Below are 20538 nucleotides of genomic sequence, written 5' to 3'. Positions count from 1 at the left end.
TTAAAGCCACAACGTGACTTAATTAAATGTGCCCCGAAATATACCACACATGAGCAGAAGCCACACAAGGCGCAACGTGTGTTGCGGTTTTGAGCCAAGCCAAAAAACTCGCTGCTCCTCCCCCACCCGAGCAGCCATTTTAACAATTTCTGTTAATCGACGCTTTTCCCGCTTTCCATACAAAAAAGAAACAAAAAGTATAATATTACAATGTTCTGGCGAGCATATATCGCATGTATCCATTACGCTCGACTGCCGCTGACCGCCAGAGAGGGTGGCTCTTCTGGCGCCCGATTAGTTCAGTCAGTCATGACCATGTCCACTCGCTGAGTCCATCAATGGCACATCAAACTGTCCGAGCAATAACAACAATGGAACCATTCAATCAGCGCGCATAAAAACATAAAGAGATTTTAATTTTTTGATTATGTTGTGCGCGTGTGTGTGTGTGTGTGTGTGATATGTGCGTGTCCTGCTCCCGAGGGAACTTTTCCTTTGCTTTTGTCCAATCGTTAATCAATGAAGTTCGTGTGGAACTCCCCTTCGATCTCTGGTCAGATGAACCCTGGTCAGCAACGAACCGCCTCATCCTCATCTTCTTCAGAGGGCAGCTCATTTGTGCGTTTAGCATAATAAAAAAAAGGAAGAAAAGACTCAACGCTTAGTTGGCCGGAAAAACCAAGTTGATTAAATTTCACTGGGGGGAATTCGGCAAAAACTGCACGAATTTTCTGTACTAATGCGTCGTAATTTCTATAAAAGTCACTTCCGGCCGAGGGGATTTTCGTAGTTTATGTAATACACACGATAATTGCAGCTCATCAGCTGAAACGGAACTGGTCTTTGCCTTTATATATATATATATATATATTTATATATGTATATGTAGTTGGTTCAGCACCTGAGGTACAATATTTCCACAACTTCCTCAAAGACGCATTGCGCTCCGCCTGCTTCCGCTCAATTAAACAATTGAATGCAATTTAAGGCCTACTCCAAGACAACAAAAGACAAATCATAGCTATTAATTCCGCACTCGAGGAATGTTTCATTATATATGAAACCAGCAGCCAACTGGAACTAGCGGGCACTGCCGTGCAATTCCGGGCACTCCCGAGCACTCCTTTGTGCTCTGCAGCACACATGTGCCACAAGGATGCCTCTGCTGCTCCTGCTTACTTTTAATTTCCTTGCGACGCCTTATTACGCTCATTCATATGCAAATCGTTGGACTGTAACACAAAAGCCAGCAGCATCAGCAGCGGCAGCGGCAGCGGAAAAACCTGAAAAGCCCAAAGCAGCACCAGTCAAAGGAAAAGGAAAATGGGAAAAAGCGAACGCGCATCAAGTAGGTTGGCATTTGGCTGTGAGCGATTAAAAAATGGCAACTGCCTCTGTCAAGACATATGCTCAGCATATGAATGCCCAAGCTCAATACCATATATTACACTGAGCAAAAATAGGGTCATAGAACACACAAACGTGAAAAAAAAATTAAATAAAAATTAAAATTAAATAAAATAAAAATAAGGTTAAATACAAATAAATACACATAAAGTAAAATAAATGATGAATAACATGAAAACTAAAATAAAATACAAAGAAAGTAAAAATAATGCCAAAACTATAAAAGAAGTAAAATAAAAGTTATATAAAAATAAAATAAAATAAAAATAACAACAGGAATACAAATATTATAAAATAGAGAAAGCAAAATAAATTTATTCTTAATAAAATACAAATAAAATAAGAATAAAATAAAATGAAAAAAAAATAAAATAAGAAAAATAAGAATAATTTGAAAATAAAATAATATTACAAATAAAATAAAAATAAAATATAAATAAAATAAAAGAATACCAAAAAATAGATGTAAATAAAAAATTTATAAAAAATTGTACAAAAACATATTTTATTATAGATTGTCCTCAAAAGGTTAAGGTGACATAGAATTCGAGCCCGAAGTTTTCTGGCATTCGAAGCTAGATTTTGCCTCATTCTCAAGCATTTTATATATATTTTTTTTTTGAGTGTAGCATCTTAAAGTGTCTGAGAGCTCTTGCTGAGTTTGCAGGATTTTCACCTCGTAACCCAAAAAATGTGCGCGGTGGTGGTGGTGGTGTTTCTGTCTTTTAACTACCCGCGAATGGACCGTCAAATGCTTTATGGGGTTGTTATTACTGTTGTTGTCGTAGTTGTTGTTGTTGATGTTGGGACTGTACCTTTTATCTTATATATGTATATGACTGCCACAATTTCGATTTTAAGCATGCCATATCAAATTTAAATGAATCGCTTTTCCAGCATCATTTTACCTCTTGGGACTACATGTGGCGTTTGGCGTTTATAGTTCTATAGATTTAGGGTTAGCGGCTCAAAAATTGTATCACTTGGCCAGAATTGGGTGTGTGTGTGTGTTTTGTATTTTTGGGTACGAGAACAGTTCACATTTCCAATTTCCGCTGCGATTTCGCCCTTTTGTTTGGCAAAACAATTAATGTTATTTGCATAATAGTTAGGCGGGTCGCTGTGTGCCACACAGCCGCACAGCCACACAAAGGGCAGCAGTGGCAACAAATGGAGCTGGCCACATGTGGTCCCTTTTTTGCCATATTCCAGAAAATCTCAATCTCGTTGCTCGTAGTTGGGCGCGCCCAGGGCGAGGCTTTGGCATTGTCTGCTGCTGCTATCAAATTGTATTTGACTTTGAAAATATTTTTGGCAAACATGCCGCTGACTGTGGCAAGTAGGTGTGTCTGTGTGTGTGTACGTGTACGTGTGTGTGTGGCAAGTAACTCGCTGACAGCTTCAAGTGCTCTTGGCTCTTCGGTAGTTTTGTCGCATTATCAGCAGCACTTTCAACTTCAAGTGTCGCTTTGCTAATGTGCAAAAAATGTTGCCTAACTTGATGCAGCTGCAAATTGAAGCTGTCTTGCCACAGCGAGTGGCACTCGAGTTTTGGGGCAAATTGCCAAAAGACACAAGTGTTGCGTCACACACTCACGCACATACACACGCACGCACGCAAACACACATATGGAACGCCTCCCTGCTTATTTATTTATTTGTGCGTTGCTTAAATGACACGAATTTGTCATCTGGTTGTACAGCTAACAAGCACCCCGTTGCCATGCCCCACCCCACCTAACCCCCCAGCCACACATTCACATACATATGTCGTTGTTTGTTTAGCTACACCCCCTGCCTCACGCCCACCCGCCTTCTGTTTGCTCAGCAGTTCAAAATTTCAATTAGTTGTAGAAAAAAAAGAATGCATTCATTTTAAAGAAAATGTTACAAAATGTTTATAATTAGTTTTTCGTATGCAAATTTGTGTTTTTTGTGGGCCACCAAATTGGAATTAAATATTCTTTTTATTGTGTGGACTGCGTGGACTCTGCCCTGCGGCTTTGACCCACTGCCTTAGATTGCAGGGCAGACCTTTCACCTTCTCTGTAAGGTGGAGTGCTGGCGAATTCATTGCATTACTTCCGGCACATTGGGCGATTGTTGTCAGCAATATAATTTCAATAAAATAAATATGCATAGTCTCACTGTACAGTCTGCACAATTATAAGGGAAAATTCATAATTTGCACACGTTTTTTTTACGTTTGCCCCGCTGCCAACCCTCCTCTCGCAAATGAGATAGACGGAAGGAAGCGAAGTCGACGGTGCGATTCGCATCAGCAGCCTCTCACACTTTTCCACCACCCGCAAATGGTTTTCCACTCATTTCAACAGCTTGTTGCTAATTTTTAATAAATATTGAACAACTCGATTCATTGTGGAGGGGGAGGGGGGTATACAGGCGATTCGCTGGCAATATGCAAATTTGCCGACACAATTTTCGCACAATATGAAAGTCATAATTTTGCATCACGAGTCGCGTGTGTTGTGTGATTATTATCATTGAAGGTTTTCCCGTTTTTCCATTATGCTCACGTTGATTAAAAATCTAATGTCTATTGCTGTTTATATTTACAGATTTTGTTGATTTTGCGTTAGCGCCACGTGCCACTGAGCTATACGCCACAGCGTACAGTTGACCCTGCAGAGGATTGTATGCCCTTCTGGGTGGGATTTCAATTGAAACAACAAACTCGTTAAGGCAAACAACATGAACCCATGAAGACGTGTTATCACTTTTTGTTGATTGCATAGTGATTAACTTTAAAACTATCCATATTTATAAGCTTCTATTTTATCTATCAGCTAAGACTTAGATATTTAAAAATTCTAAAGTGCGAACATGAGCCTTTCTTGTTCAGAAGACGGAATGACTCTCTTCCTGCAATTTAAGGAACAAGACTGCATGTTTTAAACAGACCCTAATCAAACCCGGAAGCAACTACAATTTTGCTTTAAGTTTGCAGCTCTGTGCCCGAAAATAGTTTGAGCAATCTTATAATGCTTCAGTTAATAAAGACGCCATAATTAAAAACTAAGAGTTCCATAGGTTAGAATAACTAGATCTGATTCTGACTGGGAACTAGGATACAATTGCTTTCTTTATAGATAAAACTGTTTCTCCTGACTGACTGACTGGCTGATTAGTGATCAACGCACAGCCTAAGCCATAAACCTAAACCAAAATCATTTTCAAAGATCTTTGTGAGAATTAATTTGATAGGTTTTCAGAGGGTTCACCGCTCTTGAATAAAAAATGCGGGTTCAATGAACGAAAGTTTATTTTTCGGCTTTTTCATTTGAACTGTTGATTCCAACATTTGGGATGTCATTTTATGAATTTTAAACATATAAATAAACATATTAATGGAAGCGCAAATCAAGACGGTAGATTTAAATTATCCGCTAGTGATCTATAAAGATATTAATATCAATATAATTACATATACCAGACATTATAAAAATCCAATTCATGCTGTAAGTTTAGTAGGGTATTCAGTATTTCACAGTTAGAGTTTAATAATACTCTTCTGTTCTTTCGTTTTATTGCATACTTTTGGGGCGCCACGTTTAATGCACATTCACTTTATACAATAATTTATGCTTGAAAGACTTCTTCGTAGTCGCTCTAGTTGGGCCATTCCTGTGCTTCCTTTGCCTGTTGCGCGCGCCTTTATACTTTTTGTCCTGGCCCTGCATCTGTCGCCATCCGTGCCGACCAAAGTAAGTGGGACGCGGATTTCCAAACATAATCGCGGCGGGTCCTTCTTGAGACAGTGTCTGGGTATGACCACTTACATACTGCGGGAACAAGAATTGTGGAAAGTAGATGCAAGTGACATTCAACGACTGCAACTACGCACCTCTACAGAGTTCCGCTGATTGCTCTCAACAAGCAGGAAATATCCACTCAATAGAGCTAATATCAAGCAAACGCGCCACATTAGGCCTTGATTTACTATATATATTTTATGGCGATCCGTCAGTTTATGCGTGCACTAAGTTCAAGTGTTACATGGGGAATGTTCATTTGTTATTGTTGACTTCAGAATCGACAGTTATTTGAGCCGCAGAGCAGATAATCAAGTGTCTTTGCAGTGTATATACTGATTATACCCTATATCCGCTGACGCAAGTCGAATTATCTATTAAATAGAGGCTGCCAAAAGAATAAGTCTAAAAATATTTTTTTATTTTGTGTCAGACCCTTTAAGAAATTCTAAAAATTAGAGTCTGAATTTTAACCTGGGGCTATGAAATTGATCATATTTTTATGAAGCCATTTTTACTTATAAGTTCTTCACCTAATTTTCGAATAAATATTGAAAATCAAAGTTACCAGAGTAGGATACGATTAATATATATTAAAGATGAAACCTGACTTGAATAGTTCCAAGCCCCGGACTCTTCCATTTTAATCAATTTAAAAACCTCTTTAGTCGCTTTCACTTATGAAGAAAGTGTATTGAAGCTTCGGTTTTGTAAAGTGTGCTCTTTTTTATGCTTTCCGTTCGGTTCATAAGAGGCAAAACGCCTTAACTCCGATAAGAACTCATATTGTATGACTTTTTGCCCTCCCACTTGGCACTAATTCTGTTTTTATTTTTTCTGTAATTCGATTGAGAATCCATTAACTAATGAAACCGATCTGCTGCACACATTTCGCTATATTTCCTTTTTTTTACATTCTAATTTCATTGAATTTCCACAACAATTTCGCCCAAATGCTGTGTGAGTTACCCTTGCTCTTACCCCTGTTTCCCCTGGTTCGCATGTGCTTGTCATGCAAAGCATTTGATGGCTGTATCCTGTGCCCCGAATGTCCTGTATTGTCCCGTCCTGTGACATTTAACGGCATGTCAACGTCTGTCGCATTTATTGATATGAGCAGCGCGAAATTAACAAATCGATAAACTTTTATCGTTATGCATTTGGGTGCTCAGCTGCAAATAAATAGAAAACCAATTGCCAAGGACATAAAAAGAACGAAACATATAATAAAGCCAGCTCGAAGCGTTTACAGTCAACGGTTCTGCACCTGTAGAGTTAGCTCATGCCATATGGCTAATTTTATGGAGTCTACCTTTTAATTTTCCAATTTTGTCCAAACAAACTTTTTACACAAAAGCCGCAGCGGCAAAAACGTTACGTAACTCAATTATCAAATGGAGGGTGGCTCAGACTTATAAATTGATTAGACGACCTTTTGTCGTCCATAAATACAAATTGGCTTTATTGGCAACTTCGTGGGCGTGGCAGCTTTTTCCCTCTATTGTACTTCAAGCGAATCAGTTGCTTGCCCTTAATGCATACAGTTTTTCAGTTCCTCCTCATTTTTCAGTTTTTGCGGTTAGCGCTGGCTGCTAAATTGCTGTGGGGTACTCAAAGCGACAGATGGCCTAAAAGGTCACTTATTTAACAATTTTTAGTTAATTATCTTTATATCCATATGTTAATCTATTCACAAATCGGTCTATATATTTTTTCTCTCAATTTTCTTTCTATATAGCAGCTTGCATTAGTGAGAATCGCGAGAGTAGAGCTAAATTTATAAATGCGTTTTTTTCTTATTTTCAGCTCAGCTCAACATACGCATATATTTAAATACAAATACATAGAAACTAACATTATTTAATACGATTTTAATCGTTGTTACTTTTAAATACAATAAGACATTGTTTGCTTACAATACGTACTTGTTTTTCAGTAGCCTCCGTCAAAGCCATTGGCACTGCCTCCTCCATAGTTGAATCCGCTTCCTCCTTAGTTAAAGTAGCTGTCTCCTTCATTGTATAAGCCGCCGCTGCCTCGTCCTTTGTTTAAGTCGCCGCTTCCGTGATACTTAACCCGCCGCCTGATCCTTAATTAATTTGCCGTCTCCTCCAATATTTAAGCCGCCGCCTTCTCCTAAACTTAAGTCGCCGTCCCCTCCTTTGCTTAAGTCGCTTCCTCTAATATTAAAGCCGTCGTCTCCTCCACTTGAAGTGAAGCCCATGAAACTTACTAGAATTCATGAGAATCGCGTAGAAGGGAATAAGTAAAGACTACTTTTAATTGGCCTTTTAACTAAATACATACTACATAATACATGCATCAGTAATTACATGCATAGATAACTACATGCATACACATATACACACATGCACAAACACATACATACAACTATACACTCACATACATACATACATACATGCATATATACATAAATACATTCATACATATATACATGCTCTACATGCATAGACACAAAAATATGTATGTACATATCGCGGGTACTACCCAGCCTTGCCCCTGGAATGTTTATGCTTAAAATGTTAGAAATAACTTTTTCATCCAGGTCCCGCCCGTTGAAAGCTTATATCTTAAGTTAAATTCTACAGAGATATTTAAAAATAAGCTTAAAATCAATCGAATGAAGAACAAATCGTCGTGCAAACTGTTTAATATACAGAGATTACATAAAAAAATAAATGAAATTATTAATATACACCGAATTAAATTATTAGGTGTTAATTTTTGATTTCAATTTCATTGATAGTATTCAATGTCAAAAATGTTTGCCAATTTCTTTGCATTCGTTTGTATAATATTTATTTATGTATACATCTATATACATACATATTTATGTAGTTCAAGGTTAACCAAAAATCAGCAAAGCTTCGTAATGAGCAGCGCAAACAGCGATAGCAGCAGCAGCAACAACAACAAATACAGCAAAAGCGTCGCGCTGTCTTCTTCTGCCTGATAAACATCATCATGAATTTTAATGCGGCATATTACACACACATACACGCACACATGTGCATGCACAGCATTAACATTAACATTAACATCAACAACAACATTTACATCAACAGCAGCAGCCGCAGTCGAGCAGCAGCCCGTCAAAGAGTCAAGTTCACTTTCACTACGCTGACGCACACTTCATCATCATCATCAGCAGCAGCAACAACAACAACAATAATGACAACAACTACAACATGATGATCATCAGCATTCAGAGTTGGCCAGAGACCAATTTTGGTCAGTGGCACAGTTCGAATCGCAGCGGCTAACCTAACTGTGCATACAAATGCCTTGCTCTGTCTGCGGCTATTTTTGGCCAACTCGGCTTGGCCTGATGAATGGCATCGATTTGAATTTGGGCAGTTGGCTTTAGCTTGTCTCTTGGCCTGGCCCGCACTCGAGCCCGACTCGTCTTCATTTGGTCTGCGTTGCATCACTGTTCACGCTCAATATTTGCCGCAGCAGAGCCAGCGTTGAGCCAACGTTGAGCCAGGTCTGGAGTACACGCGAATGACGAGTGAAAGCAAAGTGTGGCAATCAATGACGACATCAAAAGACGATCAACAACAAAAAATCAAGAAAAAGCTTGTACTATGGAGTGACGAAGATCGAATACCTTATAATATTTTCAACTTTCTTTTTGAAGCGATTCTTCCTATGGAAGCTATGTGATATAGTACACCTATCTTGTTCCAATATTTCCCAGTAAGCTTGAAGACAAAGTTTTTTAAACAATTTTTAACCTACCGTTCCCGAGGTATCTGTATGGTATGAATCTATGCATGGTTCGAATCTAATAAGTATATGGGAAAATTAGAGAATTTCCTAAAGATTTATTGAGGTAGATCAAAATTGTTGAATTTACTCAAGATTTGTTGATAATCAGCAAAGCTATTGAATCAAAAACTTAATTTTTTTTATAGCTCTTGTTATAGCGAATAATATTATAGAACTATAGATATAGCATTTCCGAAATAATAGAATTTTTTTCATTTTAGAAGCATGTTAAACCTTGTATTATTAAATTATAATTTAATTTATTATATTATTGTATATATTGCAGTATAATTATTTTAAACCTTGAAAAGATAAGATAGTATTCTAACATGGATTCTTATTTTCTTTTTTTCTTTATCTTTATTCTCACTAGGTTTTTGTTATTTTAAGATCTTAAAATAAAATTGAAACAATATTTGTTTATAAATGAACTACATTTTTGAAGAATAATGCTATTATGCTATATGATATAATGACTCGACTTGGACATAAGTTTATATACAGCAAAAATAACAATCTTTCATTTACATTACTTTAAATATTAAAATACTATTTTTCACAGAAACTGACCGACAGGCGGATAAGACAGACAGACGGACACGAATACGAACTAGAATATATACGCAGTGAAAACTCTCTTTTGTGGACAGCGATAGTCGGGTAATGTTTGTCCGCTCTAAAGAAGAATCCGCTAGTAGAGGTGTCATTGGTAATTGATATGATCTGATTCATAGTGTGATTCCTGATGTCCTGATTCCTAATGTCTGTCCAAGAGTTGTGTCCGCTTTATAGGAGTGTCCGTTATGGACTCAGATATGCCTGCTTCTGTGCGTTACATATTTCGTTAAAACATGATAGCATCCTCTGGTAGGGTATACGAAAACTGCAATATCAAGTTAAACCAGCTGCAGCAGGGATGTAAAAAGTGAAACAGCTGACTGCCTGTCTATATAACTGTCTGGCTGGCTGTTCAGCTGCCCATCCAGCTGTCTGTTGGCCATTTTCTTTACGTTTCGCCTCTTCCCAATAGACACACCCCGCTGGCTCAAGGGCACGCGCTGCTTACTAAGTGCGAGTACCCAACGGGCAAGAAACTAAACTCTTCTTTGTTGTAATTTGTTTACTTTTTATATTTAATGTTTTTGCAGCAAAGCTCCGCGCGTTGAGTCATCTTTGAGGCAGCCACAAATCAAGCTCCAGTTGCAGCTGGAGCAGAGCCAAGGCCAGTTAAGGTCTTGAAACTTTTCTGGCATTTGATTAATTGGAAACGCGCTAGTGTGTGTAAATATTTTAATAGCTTATTTAAATAGAAACATGTTTTTCAGACTTTTGTTAACTCACACACGCATACGCCTACACACTCACACACACACACGCACACACACAGTAATTTACTGTTAGATAATTAGCAAAATATGTACAAATATTTAGAGACAGTTCCGTGGATTGCACGCCCCGCCGCCCAGCCCCCTCAACTAGGCGCCAGCTGTTATTGGGTATTTGAAATGTCTCCAAAACCAAATATGACGTCAACGCTCCACATATCTCTCTCTCTCTCCCTCTCTCTCTCTCTCTGTCTTTCTTCCTACGGCTTGATAATGCTCTCGATCCAGCTAATATAGCTCAAGACAGACGTATAAACTCCAGGCCCGGCTCCGCATTGCGTAAATCCGTAGCTTACAATGCCGTAGGCCACCCAGCGGGAATGCTGGCGATCGAAGAACATGAGCGGACCACCGCTGTCGCCGGCACACGTATCCTTGGCCCTCTCGCCGCCGGCGCACAGCTGCTTGGGGCCAAGACGCACGCCGTACAGATCCAGCATCTTGCTGCAGTTCTCGCTGGACACATAGGGTATGCGCAGCTTTAGTTTGATGGGGCTGTGCGTGTTGATAAAGTACTTGTTGACTGAAAGAAAACGTAAAAAACAGTTAACCAGGCAGTTCCACTTGATGCTAAGCCACACTTACAGAGATCGGTGCGTCCCCAGCCGGAAACGGAGAACATTTGGCCCTCGATGAGCGGCGTCTGGGCGCTCTGATTGGGCAGGCATATGGGCATGATGAAGTGCGTGAAACTAACCGGATGCTTCAAACGGATTATGGCTATATCGTTGTACTTGTGACTGGAGTACTCCTTGTATTCCGGATGCACGTGTATGTGCTCGTATGCAATATCCAGTGCCGCGTCTGCACAGCTCAAATAGTTTGGCTCCTCAATGCAGTCCGGCTCTGTCTTGACATTAAACTCGCCCAGACGCACGTGTTTTCTGGAAGTAGAAATCGATTTATTCAATAGAAGCTATATATTCCTGGCTCAATAGCCTTACAAGCCGCGCCGCTCGCGCACGCCCTCGCCTTGGACACAGTGGGCGGCAGTCAGAATGTGACGATCGTCGATCAGAGCGCCGCTGCAGCCGTAGTCATCTGTGGGTGAAGGTAATAATATATTAATAAAAAATGATTTAATTACTATTTTTAAATGTCATAAATAAATATACATATATATATATATATAATAATAAAGGTAATTGGCCAAGTATTTAAAACTTGTTGAAGTCTTTGAAATATTAATAACAAAATTAATATTTTATTTTTATATTTCCAAAAATTTAACAAATCAGAAATTATTGTAATATAGCAAATTATCATTTCTAAACTATTCCCAAACTCTTGGACTAAAATAAAATATAAATATATAATATATAATATATATATATATATATAAATATAAAAAAATATTATTACAAGGGAGCTATAAGCTTAAATATTAATATTTTGAGGAATATCACACTTTTTTTATGAAACGTGTTTTTAATTAATTCAATCGATCAGTATATTATTGTTTCTTAAAAATATTTTAAAAAAATGTTGTTTAATTACTTTGATTTTTAAAATAAATATTCGAAGCACGATTTCTCGTGTTGTCGAAGTCTTGGTGTATATCAATAGTTGTAGACCTATTTTTAATTTCTATAAGATTTTAATTTTGCTGGTTCTAGGATTGGTTCTGGATTTGTTTATTATTAAAACACAATTTATGCTACTTTTTGCTCCAAGTTTTAATAAAGTCACTTTTATGTATATAGCATACAAAGGCTGTTTTAACTTAATACATAAGAATCCTTAAAAATTCAAAGAACAAAATCTCTGAAATTTTTTTTTCAATTGTGAGACTAGTGAAGAAAGGTCTTCAGTTTTTAGTGTGAGTCTCCAATCAAGATGCCACATAAATGCATATAGAGCTCATAACTTACTCGAATGATAGACCAACAATGCCAGCCAAGGATATTCGTCCAGTTCAGCTATTTCGCCGCCATAGATGCGATTTGTGACCTGTTTGCCGCACTCGTTCAACAGATTGAAGCCCGTGCTGGGCTCGACGGTTTGGATGCGTCGCTTAAGCTTCTTCCGCTTGAAGCGCGCGGTGACATCCAAAAAGCGACGATACTCGAACTTGGAGAACTGTATGACCGGATAGAGATAATCCTGGCCATTTGCCGGACAGCAGACAAGCGGCTTGTAGGCGGACTCATTCGAATCGTCATCTGCAGCATCAGCATTTGCTGTTGCCGTTGCCGTTGAATTTGAAGTTGCCGTTGCTGTTGTCTCCACCTCGCACTGCACCTTCTTCAGAAAGTTGACGCGCTCCGAGCTCAGGTTGGTCACATTGCGCACCTGCAAATAGGCGGCGCACTGGCTCACCGGCACGCAGACGCCACGCTTTGTCTCGTTGGGTATGTCGCAGGCCTGGCGCGCCGGCTCTGGCTGAGCATTGGCTGCGCCGACGAGTAGGGCAAGGGCGCTGGCCGCCCACAATGCGCCGATCTTTGGGTACGGGTACATCAGCGATCGGCTGAATTCAAGTCAAACAATGCGATTTCCAATCGATTGCGAACAGGCCTCAAGCTGCAAACAATGTGTGACAACAAACAGCGGGGCCAAAGGGGGCAACACGGCGTATACGCAATCGCGAACGCGTGCACTGGCAAAAAGCAAATGTCGCGAATGTCACGAATGTCGCGTATGTCGTTTGTCGATTGTCGAGCGGCTGAATGAAAACGCACACAAAAGTGAATCCGCTCGCGTGAACGCTCGGCCGTGTATTAAAATCGAATTTGAATGCTGCGCGCAACGGCCTCAGCGGCAACCGCAGCCGCAACCGAAACCGAAACCTCAGCTGCGACTCGGAAGAGCCGAAGCTCGGAGTGCCAAAAAATAAAATCAAATAATATATAAATAAATAAACGACAGCAGCGACTGTTTAAGCCCGCCGTCGCCGCCCCCGCAGCTTGTGACACCAAAACGAGCCCAAAACTGCAATCGCCGTCAACGAAACGGGAGCAACGGTCAGGCGTTGTTGTTGTTGCTGCCCGCTCGCTAACTGGTACCCGGGTCCGGTTATGCAATCAGCTCTCAGCTGTGCAGCCAATTCATGTTTTTTTTTTCTGTTTTCACTTTCATTCGCGGCTCGAACTGTGCCTTTGCATTGCCTACTTTTAGGAGGAGCTTTTTTTAAATGATGTCAAAAGCTTTCGACAGCTTTGAACTGAAGATCACATAGTCCAATTGCTTCAAGTTTTGATCTGTCAGATCTGTCATGTCGTGTAGCTCATGTAGTCCATTTCGAAAAAAATAGCGTAGTCTGTCTTAAGTTGGCTACGCGTTTGATATATCTATCCATAGATGTAAAAATGTAAACAATTCAAAAATAAATAAATAGTAAGACATATTATTAATTTGGAAGATATGAAATTTAAACAAATAAAATAGACAAAAAAATTTTTAACTCATAAAATACAGAAGCAATATAATTTACAGGGTTCAGAAGCAATAAAGAGTTTAAAATTATAATGCAAGAATATTTTAAAAATTCAAAAATTTAAATACCTCAAAATTTAAAAAATTTAATAGCAACAAAATCTACGACATTTTGAAGCAACTAAATTTGAAAAATTCAGAAGCAATAAAATTAAAGGCAATAAAATTCAAATAAATATAAAAGCAAAAAAAAAATGTAAAAATTTGTAAGCAATATAAATTTTTAAATTTAGCAGCAATACGATTTTAGCTAATTTAGAAGCAATAATTCATTACAAATATAGAATCAACAAAATGTAACAAATGGAATGAAATTTGAAAAATTTAAAAAAAAAGGTTTAGATGCAATTAAATTTTAATAATTTTGTGGCAATAAAACTTACAATATTTCGAAGGCATATATTTTTTAAAATTAAGAAGCAATATTATTTTTTTTAAAAAGGTTAAGCAATACAATTAAAAAGATAGCAGCAATAAAATTTTTAAATTAAGAAGCAACAAAATTTGTTATACAATTTTCAATTCAAAATCTCACATATCCCATTCTCACAGACAATAACTCATTGGATCGGAAAATCCAACATATAAATTTGGCTTAACCTGATAATTAAAGTGTCCCTGCTGCAGATGAGATTCGGCGCGTGTGAGAGCACCTGAGTAAGCGTCAAGGTTTTCTTTACTGATTGTCGTCTCATTCAAATTTTATGCACTGTTCACATTCGCAAAACTCGCCTTTGTTTTATCAATTTTCTAAAAAATAATAAAAATAATATCTCATAATGAATTCAGTTTTAATCATCAAGAGTTTAAATTTGATGAATTTTATGAAAACATTTTATCTTATAAAAAATGATGTTTATAGTTTGCATAGCAAAATGTATTTTTTTTCAAGAGTTAAAAAGATATGATTACTATTATAATATATATATTATCATTATAAATATATATAAAAATAATAATGATAAAAATTAAAGTAATAACAATAATAATGATAATAATAATATAATAATAATTAAATAATTAATAATTAATTATTATTATTAGAATTATTAGCATTAGTAATTATAATAGCAGAAATGTTTTTTTAGTTGTTAAGGTATTATTATTATTTTTTAAATAGTAAGTTATACTCTTATTAATTTTTTATTTTACTAAATTTTTGACGAGGATAACCGAATAACCCAACTATTTAATAAGCTTAGTCGAATCCTAGACTTCCTTCGGAGAAGTCGCTCCAATAATAACTAGCCTCAGATTGGAACGCGACATCCTCGCCTGGAGTAAAGTGTAAAGTAAAGTAAAGTGTTAAGCTGTGAAGTCTTAAGTTAACAAGAGTTGTCTTGCTTGAATTACAGACTGCAGATAATTATTACAACAATGGAAAGAATCACACTTTGTGTGTGATTAAATAAAGTGACACCTGTCATGATTTAAAAATATAAAATTATATAGACCAGAAAATACACTTCCAAACGTCATACTTATAGGCAACATTTAGCATGGAAACGAGACGCAACCGCAAAGCTTTGGCCAAAGTCCACAGACCAACAGACCAGGCGGGACAGGCAGCGGCTGCTGTTGTCGTGGCCAGTTGTTACCGGAAGTTTTCTTGTGGCTTATGTTTATGCGGTGGCCAATTAAAGCGCGGTGGCAATGTCAATGGCAGGCGATTGTTTTGGAAAATCCAAAGGTTTTTCAAAAGGCAGTTCATTCACTTTGTGTGCATTGTCTCTAAAATACGTATAATATTTTAATATTTATTGGCTAAAATAGCTAACACTTATGCCTAGTTGTTAAATTAGTATGTTATTGATATGCATATAAACGAGTATGTAGGCAAGATCACAATTCGAGCTTCAGTTTAAAGCTAGGCTAGAGAGCTGCGCTCAGGCTCTCACATTCTGCTTTATCCAAATGTCGTAGGCGGCGACGCTTGTGTAAACGCCCGGCCAGTCCTTGAGGCCGCACTTGTAGCCAAAGGAGACAATGCCCTCCAGCACCCAGGCATTGTCGCGGAAGCGCATCAGCGGTCCGCCGGAGTCGCCGTCGCAGCTATCCTGCGCATATTTGCCGCCCGCACACATCTGAGTCGGCATTATGCTGATCTTGCGCTCGGCGAACTTGCGCTTGCACTGCGCCGGCTCCACAAAGCCCACCGATAGCTTCTGTTTGACGGGACTGCGTGCGGTCTGCAGCGTACGGCCAAAGCCGACCACCGTGTACTGTTGTCCGGCACGCTTTGCTTCCGGCGCCACCACCGAGGGCAGACAGACGGGCTGTATGCTGTTCGAGTAGCGCACATTGCGCTCCAGACGCACCAGGCCTATGTCGTGCGCCTGATTGGGCGTCTTCTCCTTGTAGAGCTCGTGTACGCGCATCTCCTCAACGCCCAAGCGCTGCGCTGCCGGCGCACAGGGCCGCCCGCCGCCGGCGGGACAGTCCACTGCACTGCGCGTATCGTGCTCGCCCAAACGCGCGGAGGCACTAAAAAAAATTAATTATAAAACAATATGAAAATTGAGTTAAAGCATGGGGCGCTTGCTTAGCAGGAAATCAGATATAGCTAATTGAATTTTAAAAGTGCGAACGTGCCAGCCGCTAAACACCCAAAAAAGCAACCGGTCAAGTAAATTAAGAGCGCAACGAATTGTTATCCACTTTGAACCCGTCCCATGCCCCAGAACCCCAGACCCCCCAACCCAGCCAGGCAGCCCACCCGGCGCAACATTGAATGAATCACGTTAACAAGCAGCAGCTAAACGCTTTGAATCTGGTTTGGCCAACTTAATTAATATTCTTAAAGTTAGAAAAAAAAACAATAACAAACGCTAAGTCAAGCAAAAACAACAATAAGAGACCCACTCGCAAAGTACAAAAAAAAATACATATACAAGGTGTTTAGCTGAGCTGCGGGGACTCCTCGCCGCGTAATTAGTTGCTGGAAAGCGTTGCTCAATTCGCAGAAATGCGTGAAATTGTTAGCGTGATTAAGCGTCCGGACTTTCGTTATACTACTACTACTAGGAATTAGTGAACCAGTTCTCTGGGCTGCTCTACTCACAGTGGTCCAATTTCGCGCAGAATGCGTCCGACCAGGCAATGGGCAGCTGTTAGAACATAGCGCTGGTTGATTAGCGTGCCCGCACAGCTGGTCGAGAGTCCGGTGCCGGCCAGGCGTCTGTACTCCAGCAGCACCATCCAGGGGAATTCGTTTAGGTCAGCATCCTCGCCGCCATATATCTTATTGTCTATGGTCACGCCGCCGCAGGTGGGCGGCTGTGGCAGCAGGCTGGCACCGTCTACCTGTTGGGGCTGGCCCTGGCCCTGTAGCCGGCTGCTGTCTGCTGTCTGCTCCTCAATGCCAAAGCTCCAGGGTCGGCGATCAGCGCTGGGAAAAAGCACAGTACTCGGCGTGTTGGGTGCACGATTCCAGTCAAAATCGTAACCCTCGCTGAGATCACTGAAGTCCGCATAGTCCCCAAAGTTGGGCGTCACACGACGACTGCGCGTATAGCCCGTGTCCCGGGTGCAGCAGACAAACGGACGATTGTCTTGGCCCACACCACAACTGGAGGCCTTGATGAACTGCTTCTCTGTCGGCGACAGGTTCGCCTGCTGCAGCACCGAATACAATGTCTGGCACTCATTTATCTGCACACACAGGCCGGCGCGCTGGTTGGGATTTATGCAACGCGCATCTGCAAAGGGAAAAGAAATACGATCAGAAATCTGGTTTTGGGGGAAGTACCGACCAGAATACACGCGGCCAGGCCACCAAGTCAGCGACATTCCAGCGTTTGCACCACAATTGTTGCATACCCTATGCAGTGGGTATTGTAATTTGCTCGAGAACTGTGTGACGCACAAATGGAAATGATCTCATAAACTAACAGAATTTCCTTATTCGGATCACTATATTATAAAACTGCCATAGGAACTAGGTCAATATTTATTCCATGCATGAAAATCTTTTTTTTGCCAGATATCTTGACGTTTATCAATTTTATTATGCTTCATACATATGAGCCAAATCTTATTGACAACGGACTAGTATATAATATATCTGTTATAAGAACGATGGGTTCATTTATAGAATACTTGAACTAATCTTTTTAACATTGGACTAATATATCATATATCTGGCATAGAATTATCAACCGAAACTTAAGGTCTTGTATGAATAACTCTTTTGTTTTTCAAGAAATTTTCTTGAATCACAATGTTTCTCACATATAAGCAAAATCTTAGGAACATCGGATTATTATATATCACATAGCTTTGCAGGAAAACCTTTCTTTATTTTATTTATTTAAGATATCTTGGCCGAACTGAGCAATTACGAGCTTCACTTTTTGCATAACATAGACAAAAAACGTCAGTTATTTGTCTATAAGGGTATTAAATCTTTGCCATGCCGTTCTTTACAGATCTTTTTTTATTTTCTTGATCATTATGATTAATCCTTAAAACGCATATTCAGAGCAACGCGGAACGTTTAATTAGTAAAAGTGGCATTGAACTTGGCACGCACTGTTTTTTTTCTGTTTATTAATTATTAATTAATATATGATTAGGCATTTTTCCCAAAAGCGCGCGTTGAAGATGCGCCCAGTTCTTGGGGGGTTTTTTTTTCTTTAACAAATCACTTTCTAATTAATGCCAGGGAATTCTTGGTTTGAATTCGTCACTTACAACGCGCGTTTGTATTTTCCACAGCCAAAATGCACAGCAATAAGAAAATTAATTTCATTTTTGTATTAATTAGATTTGGCACTAGATAAAGATATTAACATTTGACTATGATAGATATTTATATTTTATATATTAGCCGCCAGACTAGACGCGTTTAGCTCGCGAAATGAAACTGTGAGCTGTTGGCTGGCAGGGCAGGGCTTTTATAGCCGCAGTTCGAAGCGATCGGGTTAGCTGAGAGTTAAAACAAGAAGAAGCCGAGTACGTGTCTGAGTCTGAGGCTGAGTCTGAGTCTGAGAACCGGTGTTAAGAACTCGAAAACAATCGGAGCATCGTTTACGGCTTAATCAGCAGCTGGAATCAAACCTCAATGAGCCGCGTTTGTTGGCCAAAGGGGACTTAACTTGTGGTCAAAACGCTTTACTATTAGTTAATTAGCCTTGGAAATATTAACAAAATTTGCTGGAGAAACGTACATATATGCCACACATAATACGCATACAAATGCATGTCACTGGGTGACACCGAAAATACCAAAATGCGTCTATGTTCGGGGAAAATATCTTTCAGTTTGACAGCGAGTACAATGAACCTGATGTCAGAGCCCAGCTCGAGTCAATGAAATCCGCATGCGACGTCATAATTATGACTGACAAAGTTCCGGTCAATTGATTCTAAATTGCTCCGTTTCGTTTACTCATCTGGTTGGCAATTTAGGTAGTTCTCAAACAAATCATTTTGTACAGATTTGCCCATTTGTCATGCGAATACAATTTAAGCTACGAAAAGTTCAAATGTTAAAAGTTATCTGTAATCAGGGCTTCGATTTGACTTTTTGCAATGGGAATCACACGGCTGCTTGCGTTTGTCAACAGGGGGACTATCCTAACACATCTCGAGCTTGTAACAAGTTCCTAATGCGTATTTGGCATGGCACGGAAAAAATTCCATTAGAACCTATCAGCTGAGTCAACGTCCAAAGCCAATTGCAGGGAAATACGAATATCAAAAGTCAAGCACGCTTAAGCGCATCTTAATATGCAAATAAATACATACCGTCCACATATATTATTCCCATATCATAAATCACAAATATGCATATGCATGGACATAATATGCAAAAACCTAATGTTCCTACACGGTAGCTGGGATCCAGAAAAATATATATGCAGTAAAAAACCCGTGTAAAAACGAAATTGTTCATATACATATTTAAATAATTTGTCCACAGCAAGTTACTTTGCTTGTATCCAGAAAAACAGAATTCCCCAATATTTGAAAAAAAATTGAAAAAAAAAAACCGATTCATTTTAATATTTTAAATCGTGCTAAATCCAAAATAATCTTGTACAACAAATTTCAATTTTTGTATTTACAGAATTAGGTGTACATGTGTAATTGTGATGTGGTTTATTTCTTTGATTAAATTAAGAACTTGAAACCTACAGAAAGACTTTCCCATTGCTAAAAAGACCTTAGCTATCAGAAACATACATATTTTCTAAACAATTTATTGATAAATATTATCTATGTAAATACATATGTACATGATAGTGTGTGACAGTATTAAATGGTATGCAGTATGTCAATTTTTAGTAGTATATTTAGTTACTTATATTTATTATATTATTTTAATAATACATTAAACCATATACATGTATATAAATTCGAACATTGTGTATGAAAAAATTATTCTAAATATGTACAGATATAGGAGAACCTTTTAAGATTTCTTTAATGATTTGATATTAAAAATGTTACAGTCACCAGCCATCTAAAATCTATTATACACACCCAAGCTAGATATTCCAATCCGGGTTGACTTTCTAAGATTTCTTAATCATATTTTTGTCAAGAAATGCAACTGTATCAAAGTTTGACGCATATACGAGGTCTCGACGACTATAAATAAAATTGCACGTGGAGGTGAGTAGAAAATGTTAGTGACTAATAAGGGTATATGGATATATATACTAAATACATATATGATGTTAATATAAATTTTAGGCTTCATTGCTATTTAATCGAATTCGAATTTCTTTGGAAAACATCGT

The 20538-nt window shown here is 38.7% G+C and overlaps 1 protein-coding gene and 1 long non-coding RNA gene across 2 annotated transcripts; both read right to left on the bottom strand.

Annotated features, from left to right (window-relative positions):
* Window positions 1-4887: 4887 nt before the first annotated feature.
* LOC135438520 (uncharacterized) lies at window positions 4888-5561 on the bottom strand. The gene is made up of 2 exons (XR_010437891.1): window positions 5273-5561; window positions 4888-5210 (listed from the first exon to the last, which is right to left on the bottom strand). It is a non-coding gene; the product is annotated as an uncharacterized LOC135438520 (long non-coding RNA).
* Window positions 5562-10248: 4687 nt separating this feature from the next.
* LOC135438492 (uncharacterized) lies at window positions 10249-18643 on the bottom strand. Its single transcript, XM_064696819.1, is given in 7 exon segments — window positions 10249-10880; window positions 10943-11241; window positions 11302-11398; window positions 12229-12832; window positions 15682-16276; window positions 16854-17490; window positions 18485-18643. Coding segments are annotated over 7 exon segments (2709 nt in total). The 5' UTR covers window positions 18543-18643; the 3' UTR covers window positions 10249-10461.
* Between the last annotated feature and the right edge of the window lie 1895 nt (window positions 18644-20538).

Source organism: Drosophila montana, unplaced genomic scaffold, assembly GCF_035044405.1.
Source record: "Drosophila montana isolate Dmon_TW-CO22-7 unplaced genomic scaffold, ASM3504440v1 contig_3848_1, whole genome shotgun sequence".
In the NCBI taxonomy this organism is placed as follows: Eukaryota; Metazoa; Arthropoda; class Insecta; order Diptera; family Drosophilidae; genus Drosophila; species Drosophila montana.
The sequence above is the reverse complement of the archived record's forward strand: the minus strand, read 5'-3'. Positions and strand labels throughout refer to the sequence as shown.